An 18,036-nucleotide genomic window follows, 5' to 3' on the forward strand; every position below is an offset into this window, starting at 1 on the left:
AAAGTCTTTTTTATGACTTTGGCCATAAAAAAGTGTATGAACCCTGCATTTTGAATTTATACACAAATGCTAAAGTCATGGGTGGCGTCCCACCGTATGATTCCATTGGCTCATTTCTGCAACATTTCTGTCTCAACTCTTTTATAATATAGGGACCTCAAGGTAAACAGGGTTTGGCCGGCCTCGCTGGTGCTGATGGGCCTCCTGTAAGTCACATTAATTAATTCAAAATCCAAAATGCCATCGAAAGAAGATTATATTCTCTAAGAACGACTTGTATTTTTCCACTAGGGTCATCCAGGTAAAGAGGGTCCTGCAGGAGAGAAAGGAGCAGCTGTAAGTGAATAAATTATTACATAATTCTAAATACAAGTTCTTATTGTTTCTATACTAGTAAAAGCACAATTTAAACGCAACCAACCCCTGCTGTTGAATTTTAAGTATTTGTAATTGTGTAGTTATTTTTATGTTAGAATTTAGTAATTTTGAAAATAACTATAATTGGTAGTTTTATTCCTTTATTTTTTTCATGTTTATTGTAAATATAAAAAATGTTTCACTTGTTTATATTTAGTTAGACGCATTTTATTCAACTTGTATTGCTTCACTTTTTTCATATGATAGCATTTCTATAATATATATATATATATATATATATATATATATATATATATATATATATATATATATATATATATCATTGCTATAAAAAATTTGGATTTTTTTTTTAGATAAATGCAACCAAAGTAAAGGATATAATCCTATCTTTAGTAGGCCCAATTTAGTAGTTTGAATTGATGTAATCTACTCTTATTGTCCAGGCATTGCTAAAATCTTTGTTTTGTATTTATTTTCTATTAATTTTAAACCACTAGGACAATTAAGGCTAAGTTATATATGTATAGCTCCCACTTGAGTTTGTATACGGTGCTGAGTTGGTTCAGGTGTTAAACTACATTTACTCAACTGTTTAAATAAACCAGTTAACATATTGAATGCAAAACATGAAAATAATTTCCTTGTTGTTGTTTCTGGGTACACGTGTTATGCTTAGAAATATTCTCTTGTCATTCATGATTATAATATTTAGGGTAGACTACTAAAGTAGGCTAAATGATAAAGTCTAATACTGAAAGCTTAAAAATTTAAGTGGACATTCCTTTATTGATCTGGCCTGCCTGAGAACAGAATGTCTGGATCCGGCCCCGGAGCCGAACTGAGTTTGACATCCTTGTGCTACACACTTCTGGGAAGTCAATGGAATTGTATTTTTAAAAATGATTCAACATTTTTCCTCTTCTTAGGGTTTCCCCGGACCAATAGGATCCATCGGCTATCCCGGACCTCGTGGCGTCAAAGTGAGCACTCATCAGAGTTTGAAAAAACCCAATTTATGCGTACCTTATATTAATTTGTGGTTATCTCCAGGGAGCAGAGGGAATCCGTGGTCTAAAAGGTGGTCGAGGAGAAAAGGTAAATATTTGTAGGTTTTCCAAATGAACCAATCTTATATTGGCAAAGACAACAATATTTGTTTGTATAGACAACCGCGAGTCGCTCAAAGGAATGAGCCTTGTGGAATGCTTTAACCACAAAAGTGAAGCGAATGAAAAATTACCTTTGTGACTAGGTTGTTTGAATGGACTTGTCCTTGAGACTCGCCAAAGTAAGCAGCAAGATTTATGGTGCGGCTACATACAATACTGTGCTATGGTTAAATGGCCAAAATGTTCTAGTCCATTATGACTGTAGTTACAAAAAGAAGCAGGAAAAATATTGGAGTACATTTCTCACGGCGTCTTGTAAACCGTCCATGGAAAGCGGAATACTCAGTTGGACCGTCCATGGAAAAGCGGAATACTCAGTTGGACATGTTTGGACATGTTTCATAGAAAAGGAAATTGACAGTTTTTTGGCTGAGCGTCCGATCATTTTACAAACTGTTATGCTGTACGATATAAGCATTAATATTTGGAAAAGTCACATTTATTTTCATACATTTCGTTATTGCTTTTTTCAGGGGGACATAAAAAAACTTAAAAGCTTTGTTTTTCACTATTTTATCACTTGTTTTTCTATTTGATTTGTTTTTCTAGTTTTTGTATAGAAAATTCACAAAAATAAAATTTTAACATTTGGAAAAACTCAATAAATAAGAGTGGCAATTGAAAAGCTTTCAGGGCGGCTGAATAAGACCAAAATGAAATCAGATGTTTTTACCACATTCTAGTTTACTAAAATAGGAAAATTAGAATTTAGGCCAACAAAAATGTGAGGATTTTTATTTAAACATATATTTATTTATTTTTTTTTGCAGTTCATCAAACAAAATATGCTATCAAATATATTTCCCTGTATTACCTCATGTGCTGATAACTAGCATATAAAACAGGGGGGGGCGATAATAGTAATCCACTGAACAATGCCTTTTTTTATATATAGAATTGGCTAGTCTCTTGTGGCACGCTAGACGAGACACTAGGCACACAGTCTCATGGCACACTAGTATGCCCTGGAACATTGGTTGCAAAACACGGTTTTAAACCAGGCTCTCATTAATTCCAACGGCCATTAAGATTTAAGAACTACAAGGCTGCACTCTACGTTCCAAACACTAGATGTCAACAAAGTAACACATAAAAATCAAAAGTGGTTTTATCGTTTTAATCCTATGTGCCACTAGAAGTCACTATTGGCTATAATCTGGGATTGTGCTAACTACCAAACTACAGGATACAATCTCATCAATAAAATCTCTAATTTCGTTTAGGGAGAAGATGGCTTTCCTGGATTTAAAGGTGACATGGGCCTCAAGGGCGACAAGGTGATTTTCCCTTTTTTCCCCCTAGGAAATCACAAGCATGCGAAACAAAGTATTATAGATCCTAGTAAAAATTGATTGTGATGGCATCCAGGGTGAAGGAGGTGCGCAAGGCCCTCGCGGTGAGGACGGTCCTGAAGGCCCCAAGGGAACAGCAGGACCCAACGGAGATTCTGGTCCCATCGGATTAGCTGGAGAGAAGGTAAAGCATCATATCACTTGCTCGATTTCTGAGTTAATTTGATTCAATGGTTCCTTTGTTTTTTAGGGAAAGCTTGGCGTTCCGGGCTTGCCTGGATACCCTGGAAGACTAGGCTCCAAAGTAAGTGCAACACGTTCTGCTGATGCACTTGTTGTTGGTTGTTAGTTTAATTTTTTTTTAACCTGAAAATCAACATACATTTGATTAATTGATTCATGTGACAGATTCAATGTTTTTTAAATATACATGTAAGTAAGAGAAAATTAAAAACAGTATATTTAACTGCAGTTAAGTGCTTATGATGTTGAACTCCTCTTTTGCATGTCAGTTTTGAGTTTGTTTGGGCATGTATTATATTTTTGTATGGAAAATTGTTGCAAACTCAATAAGAATTGAGTTAAAGGTGGGATGTGTAGTTTGAGGTCTCCCAAAAAGTTACAAATTAGTTTTCTCTAATTATGTGTTAACCATGCCCAAATGAAGTCCAGGAACCTTTTTAGATGTTTTTCCACTACGCCTATCTGCTCCTATCTTACTTTTGTCATTGGTGTTACAGCCACGGAGCGCATTACGCTGGAGGAATGGAGGCAGGGGATGTAAGGGGAGGACAGTAATTTTGCGCGTGTGCTGGCGGTTGTATTTAATTCTACAGTGAGAATGGTGAAATTAAGAAAAGGACTGTTTCAAATGCAGCACAAATGTCTTCCCAAACGCCCAAAAAACACTAAAAGGAGCGTGTCTAAGAATTTCACATTTATGCACGAGCAGCTAAAGAAGCTGCAATGATCATTTCAGCCAGAAGATGGCTTTACAATGTTTTGAAGTTACAGACACCACCTTTAAAAACAATGTATTAAAATGTAATTACATTTTTATCCCAGGTTTAATTATTATTATTATTTTTTTAATGTTTTTTTTTTTACAAAAAGTGTTTAATTCATTTGGAATTTTGTATTCTAATGCCTAATTGGGTTTTTTTTGTGTGTTTTTTTTTTGTTTTTTACTCCTTGAGTATGTTTCACTCCTTAACAATAATAAAGAAATTATTAAACAACACGTTTTTTGTAGGGCTCCAATGGCTTTCCTGGTTTCCCTGGATCCAATGGGGAGAAAGGTGCAAGGGTGAGCTTTGTTTTACGTATGTTCAAGGCATTTTTTATTTAAATCTTGAAATCTTTTGCTTAAAGTGTTGTCTTAGGTAATATTCACCTTTAACTTGTAGAAATCAGTAAATATGTGCTCTATAACAGTAAAATAAAACAGAAAGTACATAAAATCAACACTTTTTTGTGTGCTTTTTCCCCTACTCATTGTATCATTGCAATATTTTCTTTTTAAAATGTACTTATTAACATCATTTTTTCAAAGTCTCAATACAATTTAATAGAAACATTGAGAAAAGTCAAGTCAAAGGGGTTCATCCTTTAAATCGCTTTTCCCCTAAAACATATATTTACGGTTGCCTTTCCACACGAGCTTGATTTGATTTTAAAGTTACGGCAATCCATTGAAGCCTGTTCTGCGTATTTTTGTGTCTCCACAGGGAGTAGCTGGCAAATCTGGACCTCGAGGCCAACGCGGCCCCACGGTAGGCATCAACATGCATCTGAATTATTAATCCAATATTTTTGCTTTCGGTACAAATCACTTTATATACAACATATTCATTTCCACTTTTTTTGAACACAAAATTTCTATCGTTTAATAAAATTTCAGGGTCCACGTGGTGGACGCGGTGCTAGAGGTCCGACAGGAAAACCAGGAGCAAAGGTATGAAGCCAATTAATTTGGGTTCATGTGATTTTGTCTGAAACTGCAGAAATCACACATTGGATTATTTTTCTGACTACTCTACTCAGGGCACCTCAGGCAGTGATGGGCCCTCAGGACCACCAGGAGAGAGGGTGAGGTTAATTTTGTTTTACATATTTCTACAGAGGGACATATAATTTGGTGCTACATATATTTTGGGGGGTGTGATGTAATGTATACATTAATATATAAACATTTATAGAAGAGTAGACGGTATGTCATAAAATAAATTATGTCTTACCCCACTACTTCTAATTCAAGGGTCCTCAAGGACCACAAGGACCTGTAGGGTTCCCCGGACCAAAGGGACCAAATGTGAGTGCTTGCAATCACAGTATCAGTTATCAAACATATGCCATGTTTTTCTATGATACTGATAATGATGTATTTGGTCGTTCATCCCAACTTAGGGACCAGCAGGAAAAGATGGACTGCCAGGTCACCCAGGACAAAGGGGAGAGACGGTCAGTATTTATCTTGATCCCCAAGAATTCTCAATTGCCTTTCCACCAAAACATCCCTGGAAATACTGACAGCCCAATCTCAAACTTTTATATAGTTAGCTAAGCTACCAGTCTTGCATAATTGCTTGGGGAGAAGAGTGAGCTTTTTCTTTTGCATCAGGGCTTCCAAGGAAAGACTGGACCACCAGGACCTGGAGGCGTAGTTGGACCTCAAGTATGTCCTTGTCGTGAGACACACATTTGAATAATATTCACCAATATTAGAAAAAAAACGATACAAAGAAGGTTTTCAAAATAACAATAATTGAGCATCTTTGATGTTTCTTGTAAGGGTCCTTCTGGAGAGACTGGTCCTAGTGGAGAGCGAGGACATCCTGGTTCCCCAGGCCCACCTGGAGAGCAAGGTTTGCCAGGTGCTGCTGGAAAAGAGGGCGGAAAGGTAAACCAAGGGGTTTTTCTTCGACAGAAAATATCATAGTCCACGAAGTATTGTACTGTAGATTGCCAAAACAATTTTTAATTTTCCTTCAATTTTTTGAGAAATTACTACTACTGAGAAGTAGTGTCATTGTTGTGCATTAAATCATATCCTTTAATAAAATAGCTACAAAGATGTTGAATGAAATGCTCTACCTAAAACAATAGATTACTGCAATGTCTCCATTATCTTAAAAATTATGTTGTATTAAACATGTAGTCATTATGTATTGCCGCCTTGTCTTACAAGTTCAATTTGTTATTTGACTTCACTTATACTTCTTGCAATTTTGCCCAAAATGTGCCAAGTGTGACGGTTCATCTCATGTCTAACTTTTACCGCTTTTAAGGCACACAACTCATTCAATAACGATGCAATTAATTGATTGATTGATATAATTTTTTTCTCCTGGTATTTTTTTCATTTTGTGATATGATTTATTGTAACATCTTTAAAAAGATAAATTTAACTCGAAAATACAATTGATATTTCAGTGGTAAATAAACTGCATCTATATTGCGATTTTCAAGTCACAGAAGACGTCTGTATCCCAAGGGCCGCTGCGACATTTACCTTGAAAGGCTAACCTGCAACCTTTCTGTCCCATTATGATATCTCAACATCCCATGCATCACACCTCTTGAGCTGTTGCCACCCCAGATATTATCTAATGCGAAGAATGAAGATCTTTGTAAAAACTTTCCTTCATCTGGTTATTACTGAGTTGTTACATTTTCTCTTTACAGGGAGATCCAGGTCCTCAAGGATCAAGCGGTAAACCAGGTCCGGCTGGTCTGCGTGGCTTCCAGGGGACAAGAGGTCTTCCAGGTGCAATGGTAAGTACTATTTCTGTATGTCTTTCAATATAATTGTAGTTTAAAGTGTCCTCGTATGTTAGGTAACCAACTTCATGCAATCAATCATGCATACGCAACACAAACATACACAGTACATACATTCACAACCAAAGGCACAATTCTTTCTTTTTTTTCTTGTTTTGTGCATGGAATTATAAGCTCTCTCAGCATCGTACATGCCCACAGCCACCTAGGCCCTCAAATGGGATACACTAATGAAAGCCATTTATTGCCTCCGGGTAGCATTGTATTCCCCCATTTGCAATTGTGATTCAGGTCAGTCAAATAATATGCAGCACTTATTGCTGAGCCAAGGAGCGTGGCAGCTATCTCCAGATAGATCAACCTGGACTTCTTCATCATTCTTCTTTTTCCTTTTATGAAGTGCCATATCGTGTTTCCCAACCTTTTTTCAACCGAGGCACACCTTTTTCATTAGAATATGTTGAGGCACTCTATCATTCGAAAATTTTGATTTTTGTTTTCCCCAAATGTTAAATGATCATGCTGCCGAAATGAACTGTAATAAGTATTCATTTCATTTGTGGTCACCGTAGCTCGGGTGGTAAATCCGGGTTATTGCTTTTGGTTAATACATTTGCTTGAAATTTGGATTTTACTTCATTTTTAATCTATTTTTAAGTTTTATCTCATCATCACATTATTACTCACAGAGGCACGTTGTACAACGTTGTAATGGAGCACTAGGGAAAACAGTTCAGCCAAGACAAAGTTGTACATTGTGGTACCCTGAATAAAAATAGTGTGATCATGAGACAAAACATAATGCCTTGTCCTATGTCGTCTAGATCCATAGTTTTTTCGAGAATACACGGTAGATTTAGGGTTATTATCATCATTATTATTATTAGTAGTAGTATTATTGTTGTTATTTTAAACAATGGTATCACTGTGATGGGCCACAAGAATATCGTCAGGCATTAAACTGGTCTGGAGTACAGAAGAGGTTGCAGACCACTGTACCACATTATAAAAAGAAAAATCTATAGTTATCTACTGCCACGTACTTATGTCCACATTTCCCTGCTATGGAGGCTAGAAAGTATACAATTTTACCTTAATTAGCTTTTGTGGTACTTTTCGTGACTGTACTTCCACCAAATTAAATATGGTTGCACACACATATGCATGAATATTTGAATTTTTAATTGTTTGCATCATCAGTCACGCAATTGTAGTAATTTTCATCATGAATCTTGCGGTCTTGTTTGTAATTTTTGGGTATCCCCATCTTATTCTTTCTGTGTGCAATCAGGGTCCTGGTGGCTTAAAGGGAGGAGAAGGACCCCAGGGTGTCCCCGGCCCCATCGTAAGTACAATACATTTTCAGTGTATTTTTTCGCTGTATTTTTTGTGTGTTCCATTTTTTTGTAATCGAAACAGGTACAAACCTGGTTTCACTGATTTCATTTAAAAACGCCCATATACGCTCAAATTTGCAAGCAGGATCTCTTTTGTGAAATACTCAATAAATAAGAGTGGCAATTGAAAAGCTTTCAGGGCGGCTGAATAAGACCAAAATGAACTGACATCCGGCTTTTAAACGGCTGACAATTTGTCAGACCATTAAACACGACCTTCCTACAATTATACCCGTGATTTTCTCCAGTGACAACCCCTCAGATGTCAGCCCATCTACTGAAATGAAAGGATCATCTGTGAATGAGTGCGATGAGGCAATTAGCTTAAATTGGCAGGAATATTTTGGGACAACGAAGGCGAGACATAGACTTCCTCCTGCTGTGGGGATGTCAGTGAGCGTGATTACGCAATCACATTGATCTATTCATCCTTTCATTTTGATGGACAGTTTAGCCTGCAGTCTCGCATATTTTTTTACCAAATACAGTACTACATCTTTGGTTTCATGTTACAAATACAGTAATTCCTTGTTTTCGCATGGATAGCATTCCCAAAAAGTCTCGCGATAGTCAACCTGCAAAATAGAAACATTTATTTACCCATTAAATGTCAGTAAATTTTACCCATTCAAACCTTGATTTTAGTTAATTGACGCTGTATATGGTTTAATTTATATAAACAGACAGACAGACCGACAGAAAACTACTGATGAAACATCGAATGTGTTTATTTAGGGATTGTTTGTTTAATAACTTAGATAATTCCCAAGTCAATTGGTAAAATAGACAAAAATAATACTTACTGTAAAAGCAGTCCCTCCAAGGATCCTTCTCTTTGTGAACAATGCGTTTGATGCAACAGGGTTCTCCAGGTGAGAGAGGCGGAGCTGGCCCGGGAGGTCCAATTGGACAGACCGGACGCAACGGCCCCCAGGGACCACCAGGACCAGCTGGCGAAAAGGGAGCCCCCGTGAGTAGCTTTTGCCCCGTATCATTTGTTCTCGCACCCTTTGTATACTACTCATCACATTTATTTTTGATTTCTTTAGGGAGAGAAAGGTCCAATGGGTCCAGCTGGCCGTGATGGCATTCAAGGTCCTGTTGGTCTTCCTGGTTCAGCGGGACCTCAGGGCACACCTGGAGAGGACGGTGACAAGGTGTGTGTTGAATGCAGTCCTAGTAACGTATAGCACAGACAATCAATTTGATTGCAAAACTTAAGTCAAGGTGGTTGCTAACATCCATTAAATGAGATGTTTCTCTTGAGAAAAATGTAATCGTCCGATGGCGAACAAGTTGACTTTGAAAAGCCAAAGTGAGTGCTTCTGCTTTTGTATTATGCCTTAGGGAGAGGTTGGTGGACCCGGACAAAAGGGAGGCAAAGGAGACAAGGGTGAAGGTGTAAGTCTCTTGTTTTCATTTACAATGTTAATTTGGTTTAACCTGAGTATACATCATTGTAATCATATGTGTGATTTATCGTGCTTTAGGGTCCACCTGGCCCCAGTGGACTTCAAGGTGTGATTGGTGCTCCTGGTCCCGCTGTAAGTGTTCTTTTTTTTCTTTTTCTTAATCTCAGTTATTCCCAATACAGCAAACCTTCTTGATGGTGACGTTGAGATCAAATGCATAACCTAACACGCACTTTTCGAATGGGATTTTGAGGTTTTGACAACGTGAACGGCCAGACTGCAATATTGAATCGCAGTCTGTATTTTTACTCAAGGGGGTAGCACCTTACCATGTTAGGAAGCATATTGTTTCAATGTAGAAGTTAAACCCATATACCACTTGTGTTTCTTTTTCTGGATACAAACTAGTTTCTTGGCCCTAAGTTGCTACCAGACAGTGGCAAAAAATAATATGAATATGCAAAGTCACAGACATGAATCTCTTGTTTTTCCCAAATAATGTGTTCCAAAAATGTCACACCATGGTCAAAAGTTGAAACCTATATTTATTTATTTATTATGTATTTATTCAATGTTGTATTATACATTAAAACAAAAAAACTAATTTACAGGCTACCAAATTTGTTTAACAAATAAAAGTACTGTACTTTATTTTTTTACAAATAACTTCTGTACTGTCAAATTACAATAAGTTTGCTGCTTTATCGCACTAGGACATAATCCACTTTACTTAAATGATACTATATTGTACTATTGATTGTTTATATGAAACAGGATTGGTTGACGGACTTAGGCCCTTTTGCAGGTAAAGCAATTTTCTATTGGAACCTGATTTAGGCAAAAATCTTAATTTTGGCCCGAATAGGTGAATTATATATGCACTTATGCTATTGGTATGATGATATATTATCATTATATTTTTGCCAGTTTTAATTGGCAGGCCGTGTTAAAAAAAAATAAAGATAAAGTATGTATTTTTCAAAACTCTACGCCTTACAGATATTTTGTCGGCATCATGTGGATGTTATGGAAAATTGCTTGTACCTTCCTTCAGAGAAGTCCAACTTTGTTAGCGATAGAAAGCACGATCCAGTCCGTCCAATTGTTTTGTTGACATGTTGGCATTTAGAGCTGCTTGAAATCAAAGAAGCACGTACCTAATGAACAGTTAAGACTGCAACGTGATCGACCAAAGGCAAACACAAGCAGAGCAACTGTTTTAGCCAATAATACTGCAGGACACAATGCAGAATGAAAATCCACAAAGTCACGAAACCATAAAAAGTAAACAGCGAGGCTTTACTCTATACCAAACTACCATTATATATGGAGGTGATTACTGAAGTTCTGCAAAAGCGTAAAAAGGCAAAAATAAAGAATATTAACCCAGACTAGTCGTAAATAAAGAAATTCAGTGGTTGTATGTTGTAAAGTACTTGTATAGAAACCAAACAAACATACACATGATCAAAAGTTTGCATTCATCACAAGAGTTACGTACTTGGTTGTATAATTCTTTTGAGTTATGCAAGCAATCACGTCCCACGCGAATAATAACTCCATTTCGACTCGCCTCAGTTGATTTTAGCGATCTTTTCTACTCGCAGGCAACCTGTTAACAAGCCGCTCTGACATTGTTATTATTTAAATAACTCAGCAGCACATCAGCATGCCATGGCTGCCAATCATAAGCTACCGGGGAAAAACTGCCTCAGCACATCCACTTTCGCCGAGCCGCCAAACACGCTCGCCTCATTACTTGAAGACTTTCTGCAATCAGTGCTCGACCAAAGGGAGGTGCAAGCGTAACAAGCAGCTCGTTGTTGTAAACACTCAAGGCTGTTGGGCAGCAAAAAGGGTAGAAAGAAACATGAGACAAGGTAGCACAACTTAGCTCAATAGGCAATTAGTGAGCGTTCCACTGTCAGTTTGAATCAAATATATCTGTTCTGTTTTCTGCTGCACAAACATCTCTTGTTAGTTATTGGAAAGTTAAACTTAAGTTTGACATGGTCCAAGCTGGGCAGTATTATGAAAATTGAAACCTGCAATATAGAGGGAATGAGAGAGCAAAATTATATTTCCCATAGTTTAATAATTTATTCAGGCTGAGTAAAAGTATGAGTGTATGTGTCGGACAAGGATGACGAAGTTTTCAGTAGTAGATTAATTAAGTTTTTAGATCTAAAAGTAAACCATTTTTGTTTTCCGAGCAGAGCACACATTTCAGTTTATTCATTGCGAATTGTGTTCTGCGTTATGATCGCTAAACAGTTGCCATGGTAGTCTGCCTTTGCGTTACTAATGTTTATTACGTACTTGCTAATAGTTTCAAATTCAGGGTTTCTCTGAAAGCCGTGTCACTAAAACGCTCGGACCGGCCGAAAGGCAGGGAAACATGCTTCCTAATAAAGAGTAAAAGTATATCTGTTATATTTGAAACTATAGTCAACTTATATGGAGTTTAATCATCGATAAGTTTAAAGTTTAGTAGACACTAAAAATAAGGACAGAGCAGTGTTAAACAGATTTCAAGACACATACATTCCAACATGCTTTAATGGTCCTGCCCCGAGCCCTTACTTTGTATAAAATCCCCTGGCTTACAAAAGCAGATCTGCCCTAAAGGGTCTTCACATCCAGGAACAGCAACATGATTCGGGAATTGTGACAATGATGTAAAGTGTACATTGTAAACAGTCAAATAACAGAGGGCCAAAATAATGAACAACAGTGTGCAAAATTACTCAAAATGAAGAGCAATCTTCTTCTGCAGGTGTCCAATAGTAAAACAAGAACTCTATTCTTTATTTATAGTACAGTAGACTCTCAAAATAAGGCGCAAACACATCAATATTTTTTATTCTAATGATACTTGATATGAGTGACAATGATGTAAACTGTGCATTGCAAACAAAAACAAAATAAAGAGCATTATACTGTGCAGGTGTCCAATAGTCAAAGCGAAACTCTTTTCTTTATTGTTAGCAAGCAGAATAAAAACAAACATAAATTAAATGTTTTGCTTATCAATCATAATCCTGTTTTTAACTTACCCCAAATTCAGCATGGACTCCAATAACCTCATGACTCTGACAATAACTTGAGCAAAATGCAAATCGTCACAAAGAGACCTTCAAAATTCTGGGAACCATTGACCTTATCTGTGTTTTACTGAGCCTATTGGCTACAACGTTCGGTACAAACTTGAATTGATTTCTCTTTGGCCCTCCTGTAGGGCAGTGATGGTGAAGCTGGCCCCCGAGGACAACAGGGAATGTTTGGCCAGAAAGGAGACGAAGGATCCAGGGGCTTCCCTGGCCTACCAGGACCTGTCGGACTACAGGTTGGTCATTTCTCTCTTCTGCTTGTTTCTGCAACCTTCTTGAGATGTGCGTCACATTGTTTTCAGAGCACAAACGACTTCCTGCTAATGGCATTTCACCTCATTTACAAAACACAACATCATTTATTCATGAAGCTTCCCTCCCAGTTAAATAATGTTTCTATCCCCGCTTGTCTTCTCCTGCTTGGAATATGCCAAGTTAAAAATCCATCAGCGCTAACATAGTTAAAGCTAGGAAACATGCCTGAGAACTTACAGTCTGAACACATTTCTCTTTCATCGTTTTAATTAATGGCTAAAGAGAATACATCAGTTAAAAAGTTTGATAATATAAATGTAAAGATGTATAGTGCGGGTTATAAATTAGGTTAGGCTATAGTACTTGCCCCAGTTTGGGGGGAAATAATACACTACTGTTCAAAAGTTTCTGACAAGAAATTACATTCTTATTTTGAGGAAAAACACATATTTTTTCAATGAGAATGACGTTAAACTAATCAGAAATATATCATATGCATTGTCAGCATAGTAAACTACTATTTTAGCAGCAAATGTTTGCTTTTTGATTCATTATCTACATAGGTGCATAGAGGCCCATTTCCAGAAACCGGCAGTCCAATGTTCTACTAGTACATTGTGTTTGCTGATTGTGTTATAAGACTAAAGGATGACTAGAAAACCCTTGTGCAATGATGTTAGCTCATATGAAAACAGTTTAGGTGGTTGTCGAAGCTATAAAACTGACCTTACTTTGAGCTAGTCGAGTATCTTAGCGTAACTCTTGTGTGTATTATTAAACTTTCAGAATAGCCAGAAAAAATACCTTTTGTGTGAAACTCCATAGTCTATTTTTGTTCTAAAAAATGAAGGATTTTCCATGTTAGAATTTGCCAGGAAACTGAAGATCTTCACTACTCCCTTCAAAGATCAGCACAAACAGGCTCTTTTCATAGTAGAAAGAGAAGTGGGACATGTCCTCAACTAGAATCTTCGTTAAATAGTGCCCGCAAAACACCAGCATCAACATCTACGGTAAAGAGATAGAAGTTATCTCCTGGATTAATCATGTGTTTGTATAAAATCAGTTAAGAAGCAAACCACTCAGTTTTTATTAATCTCAGGAGGCAGACATTTTGATATTATAAAATTCAGACTATAGTGCGCACCTGATTGTAAGCCGCACCCTGTACATTTCTACAAGAGACACCATTTGGTGCAATTTCAATGTGCCCACATTGAAACATGAGATATTTACAAAGAAATACGGTCCATATAAAGAGTTTTACGGTACCTTAACCCCCTGCCGGGGTAACAATTACGTGCCTGTACGATGTCACCAGTCACTGAAATACGTCATGCCACATATCATTGGAAAGCTTAACCTCTTGGGATTCAAGATATGAGCATTTCAAAATATACTTATCAGAGAAACACCAAGAACCGTCTGAAACTAAATACCCAAAAACTATAAAGCCAGCATAACTCACCATTACTTCCCCTGTTTGTTTCCAACTTCTTTGAATGTCTGTGAAAAGGGCTACGTAACATCAAGGACAATCCATAGAATCCAACCGTGTAAAATATTTATTCCAAAACATTTCTGCTTCGTTGGACGTTGCTTCTTGTAATCCATTCGTTTTGGCACATTATTGGACGTTGCTTCTTGTAATCCATTCGTTTTGCCACATTATTTCAGTTTATAAATAAACAGACTATAAAATGGTAGCTAACGCTCCCATTTCGATTGACACCTTGCAGGGTTGGGTTGGGTTACTTTAACTTGATTACTTTCAATTACTTTTGGATTACTCCAATACCAAATATTCTAATAAAAGACAAAAGAAACTAAATATGAATAAAATTATGACTCACAACACGTGGTAAGCTTTCTCTCCTGGCTTTGATCTCTTTGATCTCCGGCAAAACTAACATAAAATGTGACAGAAACAAAATGAAAATAAATCCAAACAGCTTGCCAACATCATTTTTGCCGTTCCATGTGTTCGTTACTCCCCAAGCCTGCACAAAATTTAGTAATTTTATTCGTATTTAGTTTCTTTTGTCTTTTATTAGCATATTTGGTATTGGAGTAATCCAAAAGTAATTGAAAGTAATCAAGTTAAAGTAACCCTACCCAACCCTGACACCTTGTACATGATGAGGGTCTGATCGTGCTAGTTTTCTTCATGCATAAAGCACGAAGTTACATTAAACTTGCGTCTTTCTTGACTCATACAAAACACCTGTCTAACTCTTACTATTACTGCTCAGGCACCCCTGCAAAACTAACCTTAGCCGCATCATTGCATTAGCGGCAGGGTTGAAAGGTTAGATATTTGTTGCCCTCTAGAAATGATATCAGCCTTGCCTATGCCTCAGGTAAACAAACAGGGTTGGTTAACCTGTTTTCTGATGCCGATTTGTGATTGATCCTTATTTGATTATAACTACATTTTTGCCCCCTGAAAGTGGGCACAACTGGATCAGTTAGATGCCTATTTCACGGATGTAACGGTAATCATAATTTTGCTTTTAGACTAGTGGGATGTAAAGTAGATAATCATTTTGTATAACATGTGTTGATAGGTTTTGTTATGCCTAAAGGTATATATTTTGAAAACAGATGAAATTTTACCCCCAAAAAAGTTATAGATATTGAATATAAGGTCAATTAAAGCAAAAAAATCAATTATTATTCCACAAAAACATCGATAAGCAACCACAACCCTGAAGAATATATCTTCAACACTCGAATGTCAGTGTTCCGATAGAGCATCACTTGCGTTTGGACGCGAAACCATTTTTGGGTGGCATTTCCCTTTTCGTCCAAGCTGCTGAGTCAGCAAAACCAAAACTGCCATGCCTGTTTTTTTTTGGGCAGTTTTCACCTCTGGGGTAACAAACCAACGGTCTGGAAAAATTGTGTTGATATTCAATATTGTTCTTGCCTGGGAAAGGGGAATGTATTTCTGGGAAAAAAATTGTCAAAAGCAAAAGTGCTAATTCAGCTTATTTTGGAAAAGTTTCTATCTAGGGTAACCTATGTCACTACATGATCCTTGATTTGCTCGTGGGTGATAAAAAGTTAAAGTCAATTACCTCTGTACTTGCCTTGTCCTAGGAGCCTAATAATGTCATCATTCAGCATAATTGTCCGTCCATTTATTCACGATCAAGACAAGTTCTAACAAATTACTCTCACCTCCTTCAGGGCATGCCAGGCCCCCCAGGCGAGAAGGGAGAAAATGGAGATGTCGGCGCTATGGTGAGTTGTTTAGGATTATATAAGTATATATAAGGATAATAAGTCTTGCTATTTTTTGACAAAAGATATGATCATGACATTTAACAGGGTCCTCCTGGACCACCAGGACCTCGTGGACCTCAAGGATCAAGTGGCGCCAGTGTAAGTTGGATTTTTCTGTTGTAAAATACAACAGTGTATCTATAAGACAGCCATCATTGTAATACATGCCATATCTACAGGGAGCGCAAGGCCCCCCTGGAGGTATTGGAGGACCAGGAGCGGTCGGTGAGAAGGTGAGGAAGTTCTTTTATATGTGTGCCAGCTTGTGTTAGCTTTTTTTGTGTTTAGCAATTCTCAAGTATGTAGCAAACTAGCTACAAACTAGCTTTAGTAGTGTGCATAAGGGTCAGAACGTATTCGTAGACCAACCATGTCCTGGAATTGAACTGGGCACATGGTCTAAAATGTAAAGTAGACTTAATTTGTCATATTCAAAAATGATGTCTATTTTTTCAGTATTATAAAACACGTCATTCTTTTCTCTCAACAGGGAGAAACCGGTGAGGCCGGCAACCCGGGATCACCCGGAGAGCCTGGTACAGCTGTAAGTCTCTGCCACCCCAAGTTCAAAAGCCATTTCGGAGATTTTGTGTGGAAGTTACAGAATAACCTCAAGGTGTATTTTTTGCTTTCAGGGGTTTCGAGGAGAAATTGGTGAGAAAGGAGAAGCTGGACCACCAGGTGCCGCAGGACCCGCTGGTGCTCGTGGACCACCTGGAGATGATGGCCCCAAGGGTAACTCTGTAAGTGCAACCATACTAAACCAAATGTTGTATAAGGCTTCTTTTTGGGTGTGTAGTACTGAGATTTCTTTCTCTCCAGGGACCTGCTGGCTTCCCAGGAGATCCAGGACCCCCTGGTGAGCCCGGTGCAGCTGTAAGTATTATATTTTCACATATCTCATGTGTATTTGATGTGTTTGCGGTAATAATATCCCCATAGCCCATAGCCCATACTTATGCAGTATCCAAATTGTGTAGCAACTAATTTTCATTTTTTTATTGTTTAAATAATCTGTCATTCAGGGCATCGACGGCTTGGCTGGTGACAAGGGAGATGATGGAGAGCCTGGTCAGCAGGTACGGTATTACAATTTTTTAATCATCAACAGGAAATAGTGCACCCGTATATTTTACAATCCCTCCCTACCAACTTTCTCCATTTAGGGTCCTCCAGGTCCTTCTGGTGAGGCAGGTGTACCAGGACCTCCTGGCAAACGGGTGAGTAAATTCTTTTAAAAATAAGGAATAATACAAATGTCTGTCATTTTCAAAACAAAGTCTGTAATCTTAGGTATAATCCATATTAACAACATTCATGGATTAACACATTGTGACACTGTAAAGTTTATTCAAATAATAATAATGCAGTCCAATCACTGGAACTGCATTATCTTTAGCAAACAGACTCTACACGTTTTGGACCCATAAAGCCAGAAAAGCAAAAATATTTTGATTTGATTTTTTTGGGGAGAGAGAGAGAGCAACACCAGATTCCAGAAAACCGCCAAACCCGCTCTCCAGACAAAAGCTGATTCTCCAGCACTTTCCATATCATTGTGTGATGGCTCAGAATGTAAAAATAAGCATTTTCCATTTTACCTCCGAGCCATATGTACTCATGAAAAGAGCCATATATGGTTCGCAAGCCATAGGTTACTGATCTCTGCTCTAAACATTTGGCTACACTAACACGCTCGCATGGACAATCAATGACAGCACTAATAGCACAAGACAATACCAGTGTTGGTGGCCTGAGGTTGTTTGGACAGCTTTTAGCTCTCAGCACGTTTTGAGCATAATGGAAACTCTTTCAAGGTTAACGATTGCACAAGCGGTCATTCAATTAAATGATGGCGTAATCAATAATTGTGCATGTTTTTGTTCCCTAAAGGGACCCATTGGACGAGCGGGACAGGAAGGACGACAGGGAGAAAAGGGATCAAAGGTATGTGA

The 18,036-nt window shown here is 37.6% G+C and overlaps 1 protein-coding gene across 1 annotated transcript in view; it reads left to right on the plus strand.

The window, feature by feature from the left end:
* LOC148373628 (collagen alpha-1(XI) chain-like) overlaps positions 1-18,036 on the plus strand; it is a 94,654-nt gene that overhangs the window by 68,044 nt on the left and 8,574 nt on the right. Inside the window, exons 25-55 of the mRNA XM_088327490.1 lie at positions 153-206; positions 292-336; positions 1,305-1,358; positions 1,429-1,473; positions 2,771-2,824; positions 2,916-3,023; positions 3,090-3,143; positions 4,092-4,145; positions 4,567-4,611; positions 4,740-4,793; positions 4,883-4,927; positions 5,097-5,150; positions 5,246-5,299; positions 5,460-5,513; positions 5,631-5,738; positions 6,524-6,613; positions 7,911-7,964; positions 8,879-8,986; positions 9,066-9,173; positions 9,364-9,417; positions 9,507-9,560; positions 12,667-12,774; positions 15,986-16,039; positions 16,127-16,180; positions 16,261-16,314; positions 16,572-16,625; positions 16,717-16,824; positions 16,904-16,957; positions 17,107-17,160; positions 17,248-17,301; positions 17,975-18,028. Of these exons, the coding sequence (XP_088183616.1) occupies positions 153-206; positions 292-336; positions 1,305-1,358; positions 1,429-1,473; positions 2,771-2,824; positions 2,916-3,023; positions 3,090-3,143; positions 4,092-4,145; positions 4,567-4,611; positions 4,740-4,793; positions 4,883-4,927; positions 5,097-5,150; positions 5,246-5,299; positions 5,460-5,513; positions 5,631-5,738; positions 6,524-6,613; positions 7,911-7,964; positions 8,879-8,986; positions 9,066-9,173; positions 9,364-9,417; positions 9,507-9,560; positions 12,667-12,774; positions 15,986-16,039; positions 16,127-16,180; positions 16,261-16,314; positions 16,572-16,625; positions 16,717-16,824; positions 16,904-16,957; positions 17,107-17,160; positions 17,248-17,301; positions 17,975-18,028 (1,998 nt within the window). The remainder of the gene's footprint in view (positions 1-152; positions 207-291; positions 337-1,304; positions 1,359-1,428; positions 1,474-2,770; positions 2,825-2,915; positions 3,024-3,089; positions 3,144-4,091; positions 4,146-4,566; positions 4,612-4,739; positions 4,794-4,882; positions 4,928-5,096; positions 5,151-5,245; positions 5,300-5,459; positions 5,514-5,630; positions 5,739-6,523; positions 6,614-7,910; positions 7,965-8,878; positions 8,987-9,065; positions 9,174-9,363; positions 9,418-9,506; positions 9,561-12,666; positions 12,775-15,985; positions 16,040-16,126; positions 16,181-16,260; positions 16,315-16,571; positions 16,626-16,716; positions 16,825-16,903; positions 16,958-17,106; positions 17,161-17,247; positions 17,302-17,974; positions 18,029-18,036) is intronic.

The sequence above is a fragment of the Urocampus carinirostris genome, chromosome 1, assembly GCF_059441175.1.
Source record: "Urocampus carinirostris isolate Australia breed hairy pipefish chromosome 1, RoL_Ucar_1.0, whole genome shotgun sequence".
NCBI classification, from domain to species: domain Eukaryota; kingdom Metazoa; phylum Chordata; class Actinopteri; order Syngnathiformes; family Syngnathidae; genus Urocampus; species Urocampus carinirostris.